Source organism: Mixophyes fleayi, chromosome 11 (assembly GCF_038048845.1).
Source record: "Mixophyes fleayi isolate aMixFle1 chromosome 11, aMixFle1.hap1, whole genome shotgun sequence".
NCBI lineage: Eukaryota > Metazoa > Chordata > Amphibia > Anura > Limnodynastidae > Mixophyes > Mixophyes fleayi.
Window position 1 is genome coordinate 4,694,993 of NC_134412.1, and position 22,206 is coordinate 4,717,198.

General features: G+C 48.1%; 2 protein-coding genes across 3 annotated transcripts in view; one reads left to right on the forward strand and one right to left on the reverse strand.

The window, feature by feature from the left end:
- The window catches only part of UBXN10 (UBX domain protein 10), an 8,745-nt gene extending 6 nt beyond the window's left edge, over window positions 1–8,739 (forward strand). The window contains exons 1-2 of one of the 2 annotated variants that reach the window (XM_075191192.1): window positions 1–80; window positions 6,633–8,734. The exon at window positions 1–80 is cut by the window's left edge and continues 6 nt beyond it. In XM_075191192.1, the coding sequence (XP_075047293.1) occupies window positions 6,642–7,391 (750 nt within the window). In that variant the 5' untranslated portion in view covers window positions 1–80; window positions 6,633–6,641 and the 3' untranslated portion in view covers window positions 7,392–8,734. Of the gene's footprint in view, window positions 81–6,600 lie in introns of both variants that reach the window. The other variant, XM_075191193.1, reaches the window with a different exon arrangement.
- Window positions 8,740–9,923: 1,184 nt separating this feature from the next.
- LOC142107892 (ATP-dependent RNA helicase DDX19A) lies at window positions 9,924–20,929 on the reverse strand. The gene is made up of 12 exons (XM_075191535.1): window positions 20,756–20,929; window positions 17,090–17,147; window positions 16,496–16,579; window positions 15,877–16,012; window positions 15,140–15,232; window positions 14,859–14,961; window positions 14,474–14,588; window positions 13,105–13,282; window positions 12,792–13,029; window positions 12,516–12,678; window positions 11,445–11,636; window positions 9,924–10,898 (listed from the first exon to the last, which is right to left on the reverse strand). The coding sequence occupies exons 1-12, from the start codon at window positions 20,813–20,815 to the stop codon at window positions 10,837–10,839; spliced, it is 1,482 nt and encodes a 493-aa protein (XP_075047636.1). The 5' UTR covers window positions 20,816–20,929; the 3' UTR covers window positions 9,924–10,836.
- Between the last annotated feature and the right edge of the window lie 1,277 nt (window positions 20,930–22,206).

Sequence of the window (22,206 nt, forward strand, 5' to 3'; positions counted from 1 at the left end):
GCGCACTGGTTGCCCCGGGTAACACGCAATTGTTTACTAGCTGGATGGCGGATGGCGGAGCTAGGAGCGGCCGGGGAGAGGTAACCGGGGTCACCGTGTATGTGGGGGGTGGAGGGATAGTGCAGGGTGCTGGCTGTATAAGGATGGGGGTGCTGGCTGTATAAGGATGGGGGGTACTGGGGTGGAGGGATAGTGTGGGGGTGCTGGCTGTATAAGGATGGGGGGTACTGGGGTAGAGGGATAGTGTGGGGGTGCTGGCTGTATAAGGATGGGGGGTACTGGGGTGGAGGGATAGTGTGGGGGTGCTGACTGTATAAGGATGGGGGGTACTGGGGTGGAGGGATAGTGTGGGGTGCTGGCTGTATAAGGATGGGGGGTACTGGGGTGGAGGGATAGTGTGGGGTGCTGGCTGTATAAGGATGGGGGGTACTGGGGTGGAGGGATAGTGCAGGGTGCTGGCTGTATAAGGATGGGGGTACTGGGGTGGAGGGATAGTGCAGGGTGCTGGCTGTATAAGGATGGGGGTACTGGGGTGGAGGGACAGTGTGGGTGGTGCTGGCTGTATAAGGATGGGGGGTACTGGGGTGGAGGGATAGTGTGGGGGGTGCTGGCTGTATAAGGATGGGGGGTACTGGGGTGGAGGGACAGTGTGGGGGGTGCTGGCTGTATAAGGATGGGGGGTACTGGGGTGGAGGGATAGTGCAGGGTGCTGGCTGTATAAGGATGGGGGTACTGGGGTGGAGGGATAGTGCAGGGTGCTGGCTGTATAAGGATGGGGGGTACTGGGGTGGAGGGATAGTGTGGGGGTGCTGGCTGTATAAGGATGGGGGGTACTGGGGTGGAGGGACAGTGTGGGGGTGCTGGCTGTATAAGGATGGGGGGTACTGGGGTGGAGGGATAGTGTGGGTGGTGCTGGCTGTATAAGGATGGGGGGTACTGGGGTGGAGGGATAGTGTGGGTGGTGCTGGCTGTATAAGGATGGGGGGTACTGGAGTGGAGGGATAGTGTGGGGTGCTGGCTGTATAAGGATGGGGGGTACTGGGGTGGAGGGATAGTGTGGGGGTGCTGGCTGTATAAGGATGGGGGTACTGGGGTGGAGGGATAGTGTGGGGGGTGCTGGCTGTATAAGGATGGGGGGTACTGGGGTGGAGGGATAGTGTGGGGGGGCTGGCTGTATAAGGATGGGGGTACTCGGGTGGAGGAATAGTGTGGGGGGTGCTGGCTGTATAAGGATGGGGGTACTGGGGTGGAGGGATAGTGTGGGGGGTGCTGGCTGTATAAGGATGGGGGTACTGGGGTGGAGGGATAGTGTGGGGGTGCTGGCTGTATAAGGATGGGGGGTACTGGGGTGGAGGGATAGTGTGGGGGTGCTGGCTGTATAAGGATGGGGGGTACTGGGGTGGAGGGATAGTGTGGGGGTGCTGGCTGTATAAGGATGGGGGGTACTGGGGTGGAGGGATAGTGTGGGGGTGCTGGCTGTATAAGGATGGGGGGTACTGGGGTGGAGGGATAGTGTGGGGGTGCTGGCTGTATAAGGATGGGGAGTACTGGGGTGGAGGGATAGTGTGGGGGTGCTGGCTGTATAAGGATGGGGGTGCTGGCTGTATAAGGATGGGGGTACTGGGGTGGAGGGATAGTGTGGGGGGGTGCTGGCTGTATAAGGATGGGGGGTACTGGGGTGGAGGGATAGTGTGGGGTGCTGGCTGTATAAGGATGGGGGGTACTGGGGTGGGGGGTGCTGGCTGTATAAGGATGGGGGTACTGGGGTGGAGGGATAGTGTGGGGGGTGCTGGCTGTATAAGGATGGGGGTAATGGGGTGGAGGGGTAGTGTGGGGGGGCTGGCTGTATAAGGATGGGGGGTACTGGGGTGGAGGGATAGTGTGGGGGGGCTGGCTGTATAAGGATGGGGGGTACTGGGGTGGAGGGATAGTGTGGGGGTGCTGGCTGTATAAGGATGGGGGTACTGGGGTGGAGGGATAGTGTGGGGTGCTGGCTGTATAAGGATGGGGGTACTGGGGTGGAGGGATAGTGCAGGGTGCTGGCTGTATAAGGATGGAGGTACTGGGGTGGAGGGATAGTGTGGGGGGTGCTGGCTGTATAAGGATGGGGTTACTGGGGTGGAGGAATAGTGTGGGGGTGCTGGCTGTATAAGGATGGGGGTACTGGGGTGGAGGGATAGTGTGGGGGGTGCTGGCTGTATAAGAATGGGGGTACTGGGGTGGAGGGATAGTGTGGGGGTGCTGGCTGTATAAGAATGGGGGTACCAGGGGAAAGGGATAGTGCAGGGTTACTGGGGTGGAGGAATAGTGCGGGGGTGCTGGCTGTATAAGAATGGGGGTACCAGGGGAAAGGGATAGTGCTGGGATGGAGGGATAGTGCGGGGGTGCTGGCTGTATAACAATGGAGGTACTGGGGTGAAGGGATAGTGCGGGGGTACGGGCTGTATAAGAATGGGGGTACCAGGGGAAAGGGATAGTGCAGGGTTACTGGGGTGGAGGAATAGTGCGGGGGTGCTGGCTGTATAAGAATGGGGGTACCAGGGGAAAGGGATAGTGCTGGGATGGAGGGATAGTGCGGGGGTGCTGGCTGTATAACAATGGAGGTACTGGGGTGAAGGGATAGTGCGGGGTGCTGGCTGTATAAGGATGGGGGTACTGGGGTGGAGGGATAGTGCAGGGTGCTGGCTGTATAAGGATGGAGGTACTGGGGTGGAGGGATAGTGTGGGGGGTGCTGGCTGTATAAGGATGGGGTTACTGGGGTGGAGGAATAGTGTGGGGGTGCTGGCTGTATAAGGATGGGGGTACTGGGGTGGAGGGATAGTGTGGGGGGTGCTGGCTGTATAAGAATGGGGGTACTGGGGTGGAGGGATAGTGTGGGGGTGCTGGCTGTATAAGAATGGGGGTACCAGGGGAAAGGGATAGTGCAGGGTAACTGGGGTGGAGGAATAGTGCGGGGGTGCTGGCTGTATAAGAATGGGGGTACCAGGGGAAAGGGATAGTGCTGGGATGGAGGGATAGTGCGGGGGTGCTGGCTGTATAACAATGGAGGTACTGGGGTGAAGGGATAGTGCGGGGGTACGGGCTGTATAAGAATGGGGGTACCAGGGGAAAGGGATAGTGCAGGGTTACTGGGGTGAAGGGATAGTGCGGGGGTACGGGCTGTATAAGAATGGGGGCACTGTGGAAAGGGATAGTGCAGGGGTACTGGGGTAGAGGGGTAGTGTGGGGGTGCTTGCTGTATAAGAATGGGGGTACCGAGGTGGGGGGATAGTGCGGGGGTGCTGGCTGTATAAGGATGGGGGGTACTGGGGTGGAGGGATAGTGTGGGGGGGCTGGCTGTATAAGGATGGGGGTACTCGGGTGGAGGAATAGTGTGGGGGGTGCTGGCTGTATAAGGATGGGGGTACTGGGGTGGAGGGATAGTGTGGGGGGTGCTGGCTGTATAAGGATGGGGGTACTGGGGTGGAGGGATAGTGTGGGGGTGCTGGCTGTATAAGGATGGGGGGTACTGGGGTGGAGGGATAGTGTGGGGGTGCTGGCTGTATAAGGATGGGGGGTACTGGGGTGGAGGGATAGTGTGGGGGTGCTGGCTGTATAAGGATGGGGGGTACTGGGGTGGAGGGATAGTGTGGGGGTGCTGGCTGTATAAGGATGGGGGGTACTGGGGTGGAGGGATAGTGTGGGGGTGCTGGCTGTATAAGGATGGGGAGTACTGGGGTGGAGGGATAGTGTGGGGGTGCTGGCTGTATAAGGATGGGGGTGCTGGCTGTATAAGGATGGGGGTACTGGGGTGGAGGGATAGTGTGGGGGGGTGCTGGCTGTATAAGGATGGGGGGTACTGGGGTGGAGGGATAGTGTGGGGTGCTGGCTGTATAAGGATGGGGGGTACTGGGGTGGGGGGTGCTGGCTGTATAAGGATGGGGGTACTGGGGTGGAGGGATAGTGTGGGGGGTGCTGGCTGTATAAGGATGGGGGTAATGGGGTGGAGGGGTAGTGTGGGGGGGCTGGCTGTATAAGGATGGGGGGTACTGGGGTGGAGGGATAGTGTGGGGGGGCTGGCTGTATAAGGATGGGGGGTACTGGGGTGGAGGGATAGTGTGGGGGTGCTGGCTGTATAAGGATGGGGGTACTGGGGTGGAGGGATAGTGTGGGGTGCTGGCTGTATAAGGATGGGGGTACTGGGGTGGAGGGATAGTGCAGGGTGCTGGCTGTATAAGGATGGAGGTACTGGGGTGGAGGGATAGTGTGGGGGGTGCTGGCTGTATAAGGATGGGGTTACTGGGGTGGAGGAATAGTGTGGGGGTGCTGGCTGTATAAGGATGGGGGTACTGGGGTGGAGGGATAGTGTGGGGGGTGCTGGCTGTATAAGAATGGGGGTACTGGGGTGGAGGGATAGTGTGGGGGTGCTGGCTGTATAAGAATGGGGGTACCAGGGGAAAGGGATAGTGCAGGGTTACTGGGGTGGAGGAATAGTGCGGGGGTGCTGGCTGTATAAGAATGGGGGTACCAGGGGAAAGGGATAGTGCTGGGATGGAGGGATAGTGCGGGGGTGCTGGCTGTATAACAATGGAGGTACTGGGGTGAAGGGATAGTGCGGGGGTACGGGCTGTATAAGAATGGGGGTACCAGGGGAAAGGGATAGTGCAGGGTTACTGGGGTGGAGGAATAGTGCGGGGGTGCTGGCTGTATAAGAATGGGGGTACCAGGGGAAAGGGATAGTGCTGGGATGGAGGGATAGTGCGGGGGTGCTGGCTGTATAACAATGGAGGTACTGGGGTGAAGGGATAGTGCGGGGTGCTGGCTGTATAAGGATGGGGGTACTGGGGTGGAGGGATAGTGCAGGGTGCTGGCTGTATAAGGATGGAGGTACTGGGGTGGAGGGATAGTGTGGGGGGTGCTGGCTGTATAAGGATGGGGTTACTGGGGTGGAGGAATAGTGTGGGGGTGCTGGCTGTATAAGGATGGGGGTACTGGGGTGGAGGGATAGTGTGGGGGGTGCTGGCTGTATAAGAATGGGGGTACTGGGGTGGAGGGATAGTGTGGGGGTGCTGGCTGTATAAGAATGGGGGTACCAGGGGAAAGGGATAGTGCAGGGTAACTGGGGTGGAGGAATAGTGCGGGGGTGCTGGCTGTATAAGAATGGGGGTACCAGGGGAAAGGGATAGTGCTGGGATGGAGGGATAGTGCGGGGGTGCTGGCTGTATAACAATGGAGGTACTGGGGTGAAGGGATAGTGCGGGGGTACGGGCTGTATAAGAATGGGGGTACCAGGGGAAAGGGATAGTGCAGGGTTACTGGGGTGAAGGGATAGTGCGGGGGTACGGGCTGTATAAGAATGGGGGCACTGTGGAAAGGGATAGTGCAGGGGTACTGGGGTAGAGGGGTAGTGTGGGGGTGCTTGCTGTATAAGAATGGGGGTACCGAGGTGGGGGGATAGTGCGGGGGTACGGGCTGTATAAGAATGGGGGTACTGGGGAAAGGGATAGTGCAGGGGTAGAGGGGTAGTGTGGGGGTGCTGGCTGTATAAGAATGGGGGTACCGAGGAGGGGGATAGTGCGGGGGTACGTGCTGTATAAGAATGGGGGTACAAGGGGAAAGGGATAGTGGGGGGGGGTGCTGGCTGTATAAGGGAGGGTATACTGGGGTGGAGGGATAGTGCAGAGACGTAACTCCGAATTCTAGCGCCTGGGGCTAGAAAGACAAATGCCGCCCCTCTAGCCCTCAATTTTAACCAAATTAACCTAAAATATTCCTACATTGCGCCCCCCTTCAGCGTTGCGCCCTGGGTGGTCGCCCCTGTCGCATAGCCCTAGTTTCGGCCCTGGGATAGTGCAGGGGGCTGGCTGTATAAGAATGGGGGTACTGGGGTGGAGGGATAGTGCAGGGGTATGGGCTGTATAAGAATGGGGGTACCAGGGGAAAGGGATAGTGCTGGGGTGGAGGCTGTATAACAATGGAGGTACTGGGGTGGAGGGATAGTGCGGGGGTATAGGCTGTATAAGAATGGGGGTACAAGGGGAAAGGGATAGTGAGGCGGTACTGGGGTGGAGGGATAGTGTGGGGGTGCTGGCTGTATAAGGATGGGAGTACTGGAGTGGAGGGATAGTGCAGGGTGCTGGCTGTATAAAGATGGGGGGCACTGGGGTGGAGGGGTAGTGTGGGGGTGCTGGCTGTATAAGGATGGGGGTACTGGGGTGGAAGGACAGTGTGGGGGTGCTGGCTGTATAAGGATGGGGGTACTGGGGTGGAAGGACAGTGTGGGGGTGCTTCCTGTATAAGGATGGGGGGTACTGGGGTGGAGAGACAGTGTGGGGATACTTTATTGAGTTAGTGAAATCTTTTTATGTACTTTTTACAGATAAGGGCCGGAGCAGTTTTCAGACTGTTGTCCTGTAATAGTGTTACCATATTCTGTTACCTGTAGGTAATAGATTAAATACAGTTACTGGATATATAAATTATTGTGTTGCTAAGATCAATACATTAATCTCCTGAAGGGGGAGGGTGAAGAGAGAGATAATACGTTACCAGATGGGACTTTTGTTTCTTCAGCCATTGCAGACGATCTATTAATACTTTGTGGTGCTTTGTTTTGATAGCAGAGACTGATCTTGGTGTCCGCTTTGTCCAGGTACAGTGAATGAAGATGGCCTCAGCTCCAACTGGCTTAAATGCATCTGGAACAGGAGCTCCCCTCCAGAGGATGCATGTAACGAGACCTAAATCTGCCAAAGGTCGCAGCAGGAGCACCCCGCAGGGTTTCTCTCAGAACGTGGACACCTACCATTGCTGCACTTCTCCCCCTCCAAGAGTGTCCTCAGTACGGTCTTCGCCAAGTCCTAGAATAGTCCAGGATGATATACCAGAGCTTCTCAACCAACTTCCACAGAGACCACCTTCCTCGAGCTTGAACCGTTACAGAGTGCTCCCGTCCATTGGCGCAGCAGGAGGTGGGGATAGTACTGACGTACAACTGGTTACAAAAACCAGCGCCATCAAGCTGGTCCCTGAGACTCACAAACGGCAAACCAAAACTCTATACAGAGATCAGACCCATGGTGGACATACGGGCAGCAGTCAAAGGCCACTCAAAAAGGAGGACTCTCTTGTACCTGCAAAACCTCAGGAGCCATCTAGTCTAGAGCCCAGGCTGCTTCTGGCCATCAGGTGCCACTGTGGGAAGAGGTTTGAGCAACACTTCCGCCCCTCGGACACACTGCATTCTGTCCTGGCTGCGGCTGAAGAGAAGACGGGTGTATCCTCTAAAGGCTGCAGGGTGGAGACTATGGAGGTGCCGAGACGGAGCTTCCCTGACCTCAATCAGACGCTGCAGGAGTGTCGGATCCTCAACAAGTCCGTGCTGTGTATTCACCAGGTTGAAAGGGACTGATGGGGTAGTGCCATCACTTAGTGGGAGATACTTGTCTGACACCAGCAGCGATGGCTGGTCCCAGAGACTGAGTGAGGAGCTAGTGCCCACAGAGCAGTTTACATTACAATGTAATCAGAGGTACTTATACCAGCTCAGTATAAGCCAAGGCGTAATTCTCTCTACGATAACAAACCATATAAAAATACTATCTTTGTGGCATTTAAAGTTTTCGTTGTGACCACAAGTCCCTAGATTCTAGGAAGTAGTTCTGTTCCAAAAGTTAGTTCTCTTTATCTTGGTTAAGAACACCATCAAATGAAAAAAAAAATATTAGCCTTCTAATTAACTATGCAGTATGTGTTTCTTTAAACATCCCAGTTTTTTTTTAAACCTTGTTTACCAGACCTGGATTTAAAGTATAAAACTAGGATTGTGGTATTAAACAGATTATACACAGGGTTTTATTCTATTTGTTTTTCAGTCGACAGAAGTGTTTAATGCTTCATATATTCACATCTCAGTATTTAGGCTATGGCTATTGGAAATACATTTAAGGAAGCAACTATTACTTGTCTAAAGTAACCCATTTAAAACACTGAAATTCATTTTATTACAAGGACCTGTAGGTTACGATCGGTTGACTGTCAGATCATAAAAGTGCTTAAAAGGAAGAGTATCAAAACTGTTAAAAACAATTCCTTAAATTGAAAACGTGCAACAATATGGAGTTTAAACATATTGAGTTCTCTCACCTGCAATGTGTATATATTATAAAAGGCTATAGCTGATCTTTATGATTGTTATGTAAGGGGGACATTTATGCAGACTGTGCCTTTACATATTATTGTCTCTAGAATGCTGATCATATTATACAGCGCTGTACAGAGAACATGTAATCATTCACAACAGCCTGCCCCATAGGAGCTTACACTCTACATTCCCTACCACAGACTATGGTACTTGTTTTTGTCAAAAGCCAATTTACCCGTCAGTATGTCTTTGGAGAGTGGGAGGAAACCCACAAACTCATGCCCCACTTCTGGGAAAGAGCAATGCTAACCACCTTGCTGTCAATGACACCAGCTGCAGGTATGACAGGTCACATGCTCCTATACTCCAAAACCCTGCATGCAGTATTTGTGTTGTGCCTTTATGACACTACAGCTTCACTCGTCCTTTGCCAGCCCAGTTGTGGTGTTCTTGAAAAGGACGTCTGCTCTCTGTGGCATCAAGAATACCTGAGAAGATGTTACTGGTGGCACTGAAACAACTGGAGAACCCTTACCCTGCTACTTCCCCTGTGTACGCCGGGAGACAGTATACCCTGCTCTCTCCCTCCCCTATCATACAACGTGTGGAAATTCCAGTTGTACTGGAATGGTCAGACCATGCTCATGGGTGACAAAACAGATCACGGGTTAGTGCTAAGTGACATATATGGAAGTAAAGTATTTTTTGCTTGATATATTAGACCCTTGTAAATAAATCATCCAGTATGTGAAAAAGATTTTTTTTTTTGGATGGGGGGGGGGGGGGGGGGGGGAGGGAACGGGGGACACCTTCATTCCCCTACAATTGGTGTGCTGTGAGATCATTTTGTGTAACCTATATATTCAGACAATTTGCACTTAATAAAGACAGATTGGAATATTAAGATTCATCATTGTGAATTATGTACTTGTTGCCTCGGTTATAAAGCACATGTGGTAATTACTGGTTGCGTCTGTCTTAGTTCAGTGTAACCATCATCCTACACCCTTTTCCCAAAAACTACCTCCGGCCTATAACAGAAGCTGAATGGACAGAGCACGGCCTTTGATTGGGGTTTCTGGGCGGCTACCACCAGGCTTTAGCCTTAAAAATAAAAGTTGAAAGTTCAATATTCTTATGAGCTTTACGGTATTACAATGCCTAGTAATTATCACTAGTCTTGAATAGTGCATCAGGCCAAATAAACAGCAACTTAGGGGGTTATCTATAGTGGCCCAAGGCCTGTTCTCACACATCCTGAAACCATTTTAGAGTCAAGAAGGAAGAGGTACGGCTCAGCCCCCTGCAGACCTCACCTCTGAGGTTTGTCCTAGTGTCCAGCTTTTCTTTAAATCACCATTTACTAGAAGTCACCATTAATGCTGCAGCCAGAAGTTTGATTCTGACTGTGTGTCAGTCAGAATACACAAGATCTAAATTGTATGAAATGAGAAATAGGACATGGTAGGGTGGAAAAAACATTTCACAGTTGCTTAAACAGCTTCTCGGCTCTCTTGCCCACTCATCCATCCTGGTTAGTGCAGCCAGATGTTACACCTACGCTCAGTCCTAACATGTATAACTCCAAACATCCTACAGAATATATTTCAACAGAGCGACTAAGCATTAAATCTTATATCAGATCCCAGTAGAGAAGCGCCGTGGCCTGGGCGATTAGCTTACTAACCCAGACTGTACACAAGCAAAAGGTTCTTCTTATATGACCACCAATTGTACAGCCACAAACCACCACGTCATAGGATAAATCCCCCCAGAGTTATAGACCAAGTAAGAGAAAAATATTGCAACACATTCTTTATTGAAAACATAAGGAAACAGCAGCAGGAATCCATCAATCCTCAAAGTAAGAGCCTCTCCTGGGCGTTTCTACAACTATTATTTCTGTTGTCTAAGCTAATTAAAATCGTCCATTTTCCTAAAACTTTAGGCAGAGTTTAATTTTTGTTTTTACATTTTTACTTGGTAAAAGAATTTGTACTTCTGTCCTGAAGCAGATTTAAACCAAAACAAAAAGTTAATATCAACACAGGGGTCAAACTACTGTGGTAACAAGTGTCCAAATTTTAAAAGTAATGATTTGTTATTTAGAATCCAATTCTCAAGAACAAAAAACCCAAAAGCTTTAAAATTCTAATTAAATGTGAACGAGATTAAAAGAAAAAAATTATCCTTTAAAAAAAAACAAAAAAAAAAAAAAACTTGGATACACAGAGGAAGCCTCCAAGAATGGCAGCTTGCGATACAGCTACACATTGAATGGCAACTAACGAGCTACCGTCCAAAATGAAACGCAAGTGTTTGAAGAACAGGTAGTTCCAGGTCGCAACGCTTACTCCCAAAACTTCCATTAAGTGGAGTAAATGAGCAGCCAATTGCAGGAGAAAAAAAAAAAAAGTCCTAATATATGACTTAATAAGCCCCTTATCTGCGGTCAGTGACAAACCCCAACCACGGGAGAGAGGTCTACACCTGGTCTTCAGACAGCTGAAAGTTTAATTTTAAAAGCCAAAAAAAAATAAAAAAAAAAATCCTTTAAGGCTAGGCTAAAAAAAACACATTAGGCCAAATGTTTGTGAGGAGGTCCTGCCCTCCAGGGCTCATGGCAAAGAACGAGGTAATTTCAGTGTCCGTGGTAAGAGGTCTGGGTGCAGGGTGGTGTTCTGGTGAGAAGACCCTGGGAGACCTCAGCCAATCAGTTGGTTATTTTCTCTATTTCGTCAAGGTCATCTGTATCCAGCTTTTCAATCTTCTTATCTAAGAGGAAATAGGAACAGGAGGTCATTCACCTGGGAAGCCATGGTCACAAGTCATACATAAATTAATTCTACAAGAGATAACATCAGCGAGTTAAAAACATGAATTAAAGTTTATTTTGCACATTGCTTGGGGTGGCATTGAACCCCACATCTCTCCAAAGTTAACCATCTGTCCCAGACTATTAAGAGATTCTCTGTAGCTTACAGCGCCATCTTCTGTCTGCAATGAGACTACACCCACTCATTTAAACTTGGAAATGACACATTTAGCAGAAACTCAAGTTAATCGTCTCCACCCATGTTCAACAAATTGAGGATCTTCCCTTCCTGCCACCTCCAGGAATTCGCCCTCCCCCTTAAGTAGCCAGAAGCCGGCATCTAGCTCGCTCTTAACGGACGGCAGAGTTGCCATCGGTGAAGCCGTCCTTTAGTTCCCGGTTCAAACATTACCCTGAGCAGCGGCAGAAGAGCCGCAGTCATCCTGCCCCCAACTAACTCGTGTCTCCACCTGATCTGAGATTAGAGGTCGGACAATGAAACTTACTGAAGTGCTGCTGAATCTGAGTGAGGATGCTCATACTGTGTTTGCCGTCCACCATATTGATGGCCAGACCTCTCTTGCCGAAACGCCCGGTGCGGCCGATTCTGTGGAGGTAGGTCTCATTATCAGGGTTGCCATCTTTGTCTACGGGGAGGTCAAAGTTAATCACCACAGAGACTTGTTCAACATCGATGCCTAGAGGACAAAAAGGAACAGATTATATACTCAGGAGAGATCGCTCACACTCAAATTATCTCTGGTTCACACTGAATACACGCAGAAGCAGATTTTTTTGTTAACACGGCATGAAAACTCGTGCAATTCAAATAAAAGAGGGAGCGCTGCCCCCGCACTTTAGTTTGCGAGTGTTTAATGCGATCATGTGTAACAAAAAAAAAAAAAGGACTGGCTACATTTTCATACATAAATTGCATTACACAACCCTTCTAGATTGATAATATCTACATTACAGTACTTTCTTGAGTATATTTTTTATTAACCAATTTTTTTAGCTATAGAATCATCTATACCGTGTCCAAACACATTAGTACGTACATATTTGTACCAAAAACAAATATATTTGGTGATTTTTTTTTTTCTTCATTATTTTTTTTCATAAGTCAACTTTTACACGTTAGGCATTACTGATAACCATAGTTTATCTTGGTTTTCATTATTACATGATTTCAAATAGTATAGGTTTTTTTTATTTAATCACACCCCAAAGAGGTGCGAGATAAAACATATTGACCTGTTTAATGTGTTGCATTAAAAAAACAACCAACAACTGAATAGCTTTTAACGCGGCTGCCTCTCGCACACCCTATACTTTCAGTAGACCGTCTACTGGAGCGCGAGAGGACCGTTTCATGCAAAGAAACGGAGCGTTAAATGGAATTGAATAGCGGCTAAAGTTAACCCACTTGAAAGTGATCAAAAAAAAAAAAAAAGCATTAAAATGACTTAAAATCTTGCGGTCAATTGAATACCCCCCTAAGTGTAACTTCTTACATGCACTATATCAAAAAAAAAAAAAAAAATATCAATAAGTCTCATCTGCAGCGATTAACCCACCTCTGGCGCACACGTTTGTGGTTACCAGAACTTTCTCCTTCCCCTCCCTGAACCGGTCTATCACAGCGGCTCTCTGTTCCACCATCATCTCTCCGCTGAGCAACGCCACCTGGTGGCCTTCCTTAGACAGCTCTCCTGCCAGCCAAGACGCAGTCTTACGGGTCTGTACACAAACATTCATATATTAGGCAACGCAGATAAGATACCATCACCTGCCATCCCCCCCCCCCCCCCCGAGACCAAACCCGTCCCGTCCCCCCATGCAACACAACTCACATGGCAGAAAATCATGGCTTGCGCGATGGTTATGGCGCCGTAGATGTTGGAGAGCGCCATGAATTTCTCCTCCCGGCAGTTACAGAGCACATAGTACTGTTTGATGGTGTCCAGCGTCTCCTCTTCCCGTTTTAGCTTGATGATGTTGGGCTCAGGAACCACTTTCTGAGCGAACCTCCAGACAGAGTCTTCGAAGGTAGCAGAGAACAGGAGCATCTGACAGTCGTTTGGTAGCATCCTGCAAAACAACCGTTCCCATCAGGTTCAGCACGAGCCGCGATGGACACGGGAAAGAGATAATGCCGCTACTGACCTCTGGATACGGATGCTCTGGTCCTGGTGGCCCTGTGTGGCTATCATGACATCGGCTTCGTCCAGCACAAACACCTTGATCTTCTTAGGATCGATGAACCTCAGCTTGGAGCACCAATCCAGCACCGTGCCGGGCGTTCCGATAACGATCTGCTCCGCAATTTTATGCCCGCGTTCCACTGAGGACATCGGAAAGGAGACAGTTACATGACGGACACTTCAAAACACGGACGGGAAACAGGATTAACCCCCGATTACCACGGATGTTCTTTAAGACAAGAGTGTCCCCTGTTACGCTACATATCCATAGACCTCATACCAATGAAAGTTAAACTCTATGGTCTAGTAGAGTCATGGAAGACTTACATTGCCTGGTATAAGAACTTATCAGATTACGTAAGAGAAGCGTCTGCCAAGTATGGTTGTAGAACAGGTGTCCAAGTGTTCTGTCTAACATAGCAGAGACCCTGGCAGCCCGTGAAATGCAGAAAACCCCCACAACTTAGATATAGATTATATATATATATATATATATATCTAACTATTAAGTCTTAATATAAGCCTCTGGTGTACATCTCTCAGAAGGTTTAAGGGGCAAAAACTCTCCTAGGGGTCAAATTGGTCTAGCCCTCTTTGCTGAACAAGAAACCCCACATCATAATGTACAAAGGACAAAAGTCTTATACATTCTCATTTTATACAGCGTTTGCTCACCTAGTGTAAACTATGTTACTTAATCTTTTATTGACATTTAGCACAACTGAAGTCTGACTAAGCCATGGACTCTAGAACAGAGTATAAAACCACTGAGAAGAGTGTCTGGCTAACAGTAGTTTGCATTAATTAGTCTACATTCTCAGCAACATCACTGGTCCCTAGTGAATGGAAATGTCGCATTCTTAGGAATATATTATTTAGACTACAAAAATACCCATCGTGCGCAGATTAGTACATTTAATGTTCTCCAAACAACGGGCCTGATTCATTAAGGATCTTAACTTGAGAAACTTCTTATTTCAGTCTCCTGGACAAAACCATGTTACAATGCAAGGGGTGCAAATTAGTTTTCTGTTTTGCACATAAGTTAAATACTGACTGTTTTTTCATGTAGCGCACAAATACTTGATAGCTTATTTGAACACTGAAATTTAAAGTTGATATTTGTGTGCTACATGAAAAACAGTCAGTATTTAATTATGTGCAAAACAGAAAACTAATTTGCACCCCTTGCAATGTAACATGGTTTTGTCCAGGAGACTGAAATAAGAAGTTTCTCAAGTTAAGATCCTTAATGAATCAGGCCCAACATTTCTATTTTAGGTACATTTAAAATGCCCGTAACATGAAGCGTCTCAACTAGTTCCACTCACGTTTGTTTCCTCGGACAGCGTAGGCCAGTTTAAGTTCTGGATAAAACTTCCCCATCTGCTCAATCACTTTCCCAGTCTGCAAGGCCAACTCGTAGGTGGGAGAGAGGCACAGGCACTGCAGAGGAACAGACAGCTACAGATCAGTACACAGCAGATAATGTACAGACAACTGTACCACTTCCGTATGCTAGAAGCAGCTATGGTCTGAAGCCTGGACAGGTACGCAGGTGCCTAATTTGCACTGGATCACAGCAGCCAATCAGCACTTAGAATGCATCAGTCTACTACAAGCCAGAGAATTAAAGCATCTGGTTTCTAGAGTCAAGTGCAAACCAGCTGGAAAATGCAGAGTTAAATGACCCCTCAGGTGTCCACACACACTTACCTGTGGGTATCTGTTTGCGGGATTGACCCGGGATAGCATAGCTAGAACAAAGGCCGCTGTCTTTCCTGTGCCAGACTGGGACTGAGCTATGAGGTTCTGAGGCCTACAAGAAACAGTGTAGATTTAGACAAACTGGTTCTAAAATATAGACAAGTTCTACCCCTCCAATCACCCAAACATAACTTGGGGGTGAGGTCCAGTCGTTAAATCACACACACTTCACGCAAAAGACAAATGAGACAATGTAACCAGCAGGACACATCTCCCCCCTATATACTTACGGCTCTGCCAGCATCATTGGCAATGCGTTTTCTTGGATTTTAGATGGCCTGTTGAAGCCCATGGCATAGACACCTTGTAGGAGTTGCGGCTTCCTGAAAAGACAGCGAGAAGCCAAAGCTATAAGAACAGGAGTTCAAAAGTGCTGCAGAATTGGCTACTAAACTGGATTTTGCAAACAGTTAACATGAGTGGCAAAATTCTCATTTTAGAGTCACAGTATAGCAACTGTTATTCAGTTCATACGTTTTATAAGTAGCGTTGGTAAAATGATAAGTGTATAAGTTTATAGCTACACTAGTAACACTACGTTCCTCAGACAACACAGCCATCCATATAAAGGCCACTGGTCAGGAGAGCGGGGAATAATCAATTAGAGGCCGGTCTGATCGCTCCATGCCAACACGGCTTCTTCCACACTGTTGCCGTGGAGACGCAGGCGAGAGAGTCGGCTCTGTAATGTAATTATGGCTGTTCTCTTACAGCGGCTGCACAGCCACAGGTAAGGAGCTGCCTGGCTGTAAGTCAGGAAACACCAATAGAACACAGCATGTCTGGACCTCTAGAATACAACGCTGCAGTAACAGTGATGCTGCAGGTGCTATGTGTGAAATAGATTACTTGCCATTAAGTCACACTACAGAATTCAGTATAAGACTTGAGAGGTTTCTGTTTAATATGAGAAGAGTTTAAAGACACAGGTTTTATGATAACTGCTGTAAACATCCCCGGTACTTACAGCCTCAGCTCCTCAAATGATTTGACTGAATACAGGGGAGAGTTTGGGTCGCGCTGCAGAACCTCCACTTGGTTGGTGGTGTTAACCAGGTTATTTCGGATGAGTTTGTTGAGCAGCGACTGTGCAGCTTTGTCCTCTGACAACAAAATATAGAGACGTTATTCTCACATACAAGAGTTCATTATAGGAGGGCAACGTTACCGCTGTACAAGCTTCATGGTTACAATGAACTCTAAGATTACTGCTTCAACACATTCATATTTTCACATCACTGACAAATTATCTTCCATTTACTATTCCAATGGCAAATTCCATTTGTGCCAACTTGAGAGAGACACTAATAACACTTAATGAGCAACACTGAAGCGAGGCAGCAGCCAGGTGTCACCTGTTCTCTATTAAAGGGATTAACACTATGGATACAATATCTACAGTAACGTTGTTTGCTTTAACCCTTTACTGTTGAACCTCATCAAGAACGCTAAACGCAAAAAATTACCACCCGGCATCATTAAACTGGATGGAACCACTTTTTAAATCCTAATACAGAGTACACCCTGGTCAACCAGCTGCTGGATTAGATCAGGGAGAATAAACACTATAAAACTATCCAGCTCACCTTTGTCATCCTCTTCAGATTTCTCACCGCTGTCTCCATTTTTCACCTTCTCAGGTCCGTCCCCTCCACCGGCAGGGTCTGGCCCTGGAACAATCAACAGATAGGTCATCGGCTGGAACAATCTAGACTAATTCCAAATTAAGGCTATTTAAACATTTGACCCTCTATAAATCAGAACCCAACCACCCTGTTCAGTCTGCGATACCAACCCGCCAGCTACAAGTCATCCACACAGCATGGCAGGTGGCCAGTAGAGCCGTAGTACTGTTACACTGCAGGCGAACATAACCGAAGTGCTCAAGAGAATAAAGGAATAAATGTGTAGTGTATCTCACCAGTCACATGTAGAAAACGCTAGCTAAGGAGTACCTGGCCTGCGATCTACCCCATGTACATACAGGCTAAATTCACAAGTACTTCTATTTGTAAAAATGCAAATCAATGCAAACCTATGGCTCGCCAAGTGTTGTGAAACTAAAAGTCCCAGCATGCCCTGCCAGCTACTGGAAAAGCATGCTGGGGCTTATAGTTATTGTGTGCATGTTCGACAGGCCAACTCAGACACAAGATAGATCTCCTGTACATCAGACTCACCGTTATTCTCAGGCTTAGGTGCCAGATCCTTATCGTCTTTGAGCTGCAGTTTAGTGAACTACAGAGAAAGGAAAAAGAATAGCTCAGAATTACTCACATTCCTCAATCAGGAAGAGAGAATTAATTGCAAATTCAGACACTTTAGTTTCAAAACACTGATCACAAAATGTTAGAAAAACGTAAACCTTTTAGAAATAGTTCGACAATACAAAGTCTGCATAAACATTCTGTTACATGTCCATTCATAAACTTATTCCAGTAACAAAACAAAGTAGAAAGGTGTGGCTGCACTAAAAATACACGTGTGTGTACTTAACACCTAACTTGTAACGAGGGAAAAACAGAGAGCCACAAACATGTTTTGAAGCCCCACTTAAATTTTTTAATGTTCCCCAATTTCTATTTCATCCCACCTGCAACACCCTGCAAAAGAGTGAGAATTCACCTGCCCTCTGTGCCAATATCCCCCTCCCCTACCAAAGTAATATAGGGCAAGGAGAGGATTTACTAGACTTTTTTTTTTTTTTTTAAAGATGAAAAGCCCTGTGAGCATATAAAGTTCTGTAAAGGTATGAAAACCTTCCTTAGTGAGTTGTGATTGTTAATAACTTATTAGTCAACAATACTTTTGCATTTTATATCTTCTTTTAAAGGTCGAGTAGTGAGAATTCTGGCTCTTTCATACAGATTTACACAATATGATCATGATCATCACCATTTATTTATATAGCGCCACTGATTCCGCAGCGCTGTACAGAGAACTCATTCACATCAGTCCCTGCCCCATTGGAGCTTACAGTCTAAATTCCCTAAGACACACACACACTCACACACAGACATAGACAAAGAGAGAGAGAGACTAGGGACAATTTTGATAGCAGCCAATTAACCTACCGGTATGTTTTTGGAGTGTGGGAGGAAACCGGAGCACCTGGAGGAAACCCACACAAACACAGGGAGAACATACAAACTCCTCACAGATAAGGCCATGGTCAGGAATTGAACTCATGACCCCAGCGCTGTGAGGCAGAAGTGCTAACCACTGAACCACCATGCTGTCCATATGATGCACGATAAACTAGAAAGTTACAAGCTGAAGGACGCCCATCTATAGAACAGGGTGTGTGCAAGCCTTGTCATTTATTGTCACAACTAGTGAGATGTACACAATATTTGCCTAAGCATATGTTATTGTAAGACCACAGGCTCAATACATCTAGTCTGTCCTGGTTCAATCCTGCCAAACTTTGGCCCAAGATCAGTAAATGGACCATAGTATCCCAGTGCAACCAATGTAGCCAGAGGCTCAAATGTGTAAGATTCCTGTTACCCACCATTCTTTGACATTACATAGTAACGTATAATCCTTAGAAATACATATATGTGTATGTTTCTTCCATCACCTTTATATGAATATGTAATGTTTCACTTAGAATCTATTCCCACTACACTTATTTTGAAAAGCTAAATTAAAAACCCTGAAGGTTTTGATGAAACAAAACCCAAAAAAAGTAAAAGTAAAAGTTGAGTTTACAAATACATGTAATAAAAGCAGGTTATAATTTTTTTTAACCCTTTGTTTCTCAACATCGATAACCATTTGCATTTTAAACCAACATGAGTCTAGAGAAGGCCTGGCCAACTTGCGGCTCTCCAGGTGTTGTGAAACTACAAGTCCCAGCAGACTTTGCCAGTAGATAGCCAGACGATAACTGGCAGGGCATGCTGGGGCATGTAGTTTCACAACATACTGGAGAGCCACTGGAGGGCCAGGCCTTGTCTAGAGGAAAAGGGACTGCAGCTTGAAGTGAGGAATGAATACACACAGTCACTGGAAGAAATGTCAGTGGATACAATTAGCTGTTTGTTCACCAATTCTTACAAGGTGAGGGGAGAGGAGTGGCGGAGGGAGGTCTGTGGGCAAATGAAACTGCAGGAGGACAAGGTGGATCCAAGTGAAGGACAACCTATGCAGGAAAAGCACGAGATGTGTCATTTGTGTTATGTTTGATACATTACTGTTTTCCCCCAGACTTCCGACTCTTAGACACCGGTTTGTGTGTCTACACTGAGTTTTACATGAATGCAGCTCAAACAGGTCTGACCATAGGCATGATTGGCGTCAATAGAAAAAAAACACAGCATTCACAATGCAACTAAACATTACTGCGTGCATCTAAAGAGACATGTATACATCTTGTACTACTGGGTGAGAAATGACAGTACATGCCAACTGGTCTCTGAAGGAACAAGATCAGTTCTAGGCAAATAAGGTTAATTTGTAAAAAAAAAAAAAAAAAAAAAGTTATGTATCAACTGGTCACTTAACATCAACGCCGACCGAGCCCCACAAAAGTTAAACAACTTCAATTTTAAAACTGCTGTTTGACAAGAGTTTAATAAATCACTAAAACATTCACTGGTCCATCTATGGTTTAATCAGGACAGGTTTATCCTAGGTATAGCACAAGAAGATAGTCAGGCATTGACAAATGTATATACATACAGGACAAGTTACCAGAAGTGCATCTAAAACAATTACTGCCGGCTGCTGTATTGCAGGCAATTGATGCCCATTTCAGTTCATGATAGAATGTACAGAATATTTAACAGGGGGACCCCAAAATCCATTTATTGGCACTCATTTCAGTTTCTGACCTACAAGTTACATCTGAAGCAGTTACCATAGACTATTAGAGTCCACATTTACACTGCCAGCCACATACAGGTAAAACACAAGACACCTGTGACCAATATACACCTCAGAAAGCATCACTGACCCTCATCTCCATCTGACAGAACTTGCACACTACAGACCAATAAAGTGCATTAAATTAACTTGGGGACAACAGTCCTTCACTTTAGCCAATTTCTTATCAAACAGATTCTGGTAATAGAACAGGCTTCAGAATTACTCTGATATAAAGTTCTATTAAAAGGTAAGACATCCATGGAAACAGAACAGCCATGGGTTCATGGGTTTACAGATCAGTGACCAAAGGAGAAGGTTATAGCCAGGGGTCTGGGGTGTATAAGGGGCAGGAGGTGGAAGGAACTGAATGAAACACAATAGGTCATATGGGGGGGGGGGGGGACCCTGAATGTGGGGTGCACAGGGTATTTCCACAGCTACAGGACAGAAGATGGGGAGGGGGTGATAAGGATGGTCCCCCATCTCCAGGATACATGGGGGTAAGAAGAGGGGAGGGGTAGAAGTGGAGGTGCCCCCCAGTTACAAGACAGATGAGGAGGGAGAGTGACTCTAGCTCCAGGACACAGGTGTAGAAAAGGGGGTGGGGGAGAAGAGTAGAGGAAGAAGTGACCCCCAGCTACAAGACACATGGGTATAGAAAGAGCTGGGGGACAGGGGGGTAGAGGAGGGGGTGTGACCCCCAACTACAGGACAGATGGGGGGAGATGATGATCCCCCATCTCCAGGATACATGGGGGTAATAAGAGGGGAGGGGTAGAAGAGGTGCCCCCCAGCTACAGGACAGATAGATGAGGGGGGAGGGAGGCCACGGGACAGATAGATGAGGGAGGGGCCACAGGCCAGATGCGGGGCCCATGAGGACCTGGGCTCGGGCCCCAGAGCAGATTACAGGCCGGGTGAGGGGCATTGGAGGGATCTATTAGGTACAACATGTCGGGGGCTCCGGCTCTCACCGTCTCAGCAGCAGCCTCCTGCTCGTCCACAGCCAGAGCCCAGGAATCAGTCGCCATCATGCTGCGGGATTTATACACCGGAAGCCGCCTGTGCCACTGGGAACAAGTCCCCGCTCCCGGCCGGTGCACCTATATACCCGCCCGGCTGCAGCATAGTCCCCGGACTTCCGTTCCGTCCTCTCTGCGTTCCACTGTCCCCGCCCACTCTGCGATTCGCTGACCACACCCACACTGTGTTCCACTGTCCCCGCCCACTCACTGCGGACACCCCGCCGACCACTTGCTGTCGGTACTGTGGCGGTGCCGCCGACGTCTGAGCCTGTTATATCGCCGCTCCGGGTCACTCTCATCTGTGACCTCACTGGTGACTTACCAAAGGGAAAATCGTGCCGAAATAAGCCCCGCCTCTGATATGTACAAAACACGCCCCCAAAACTTACCCTCCCGACCACGCCCACTTTAAGGTACAGTTTCAGTTTACATAGGCAAACAGAGGAAGGGGGGTCCTAGTGCCTGGAAACCCCCCTCCAAGCCTGGGGCACTGTATAATTGAGGTGGCTGGACTCTGCCCCCGCTTCACACGGCTCTAGTTGAAAAGGGAGAGCTGTGTGCACCTAACAGTAGTGCATGCAGCATTGCCCATGTATATTATGGGGATAGGAAGAGTTGGAGAGCAGCCAAACACTGTCTAATATTATAACCACACCCCCATGCATACTGGTCACGCCCACTGGCAGCGTGGTGTGGAAACCCCCCTCTACAAATCCTGCGTTTGCCCCTGGTTTATACTCTCCCGGAATGTTCGGGAGACTCCCAGTATAGGGGGAGACCTCCCAGATATCCATGAACTCTGCTGACTGGTGGGTGGGGACAGGACGCGATGATGGAATCATCCAACACTCCGCCCTCCCCCCCCCCTTCGGGTCAGGGGGGTGATGATGTCATCAGCGTCATATGTCTGGCTCCTAACAATCAAAAATAAAGAGACTCCGAGGGGCGCCCAAAAGTGGATGAAACGTCTACACCCAATAAAATAACTCAAACTGTCAGTATGGCGCATGGGGGGGTGGGCAGCCGTCCCCAGCAGACTTTACTCCAAGTGATCCATAGTAGTGCGGGGTCTGTAAATATAACATAAACCTGTGTACACAGCAGAGCTCTGTGATAACAATGAAAAACAGAAACATTTGGACATCACCCTCCCGTGATATGAATAACCGCTGACCATTCACAGACTTGGTGTGGTGACCATTCCTGGATCTCTCAGTGGTCATCGCCACTTTCAAATTTTCTCATAAGATGAGCATCAAATCCACTTTTAAAGGACCAACCATGACAAAATATTTTCCCCTCCAATCGGGGAGACTCCCTGCCCAAAATTGTACACATTAAACAACCCTTAAAAAACTGCACAAAATGCGATGGGAGAAAAATCACTGGGGCCTGAGTCA

Bases quoted from the DNA above. Each gene is read 5' to 3' on its own strand.
- LOC142107892 (XM_075191535.1), bottom strand. From the start codon at position 20,815: ATGATGGCGACTGATTCCTGGGCTCTGGCTGTGGACGAGCAGGAGGCT. The intron at 17,148-20,755 runs GTGAGAGCCGGA...CTTTCTCTGTAG, and splicing joins AGGAGGCTGCTGCTGAGACG to TTCACTAAACTGCAGCTCAA. The intron at 14,589-14,858 runs GTAAGTGTGTGT...GTTCCTCTGCAG, and splicing joins CCGCAAACAGATACCCACAG to TGCCTGTGCCTCTCTCCCAC.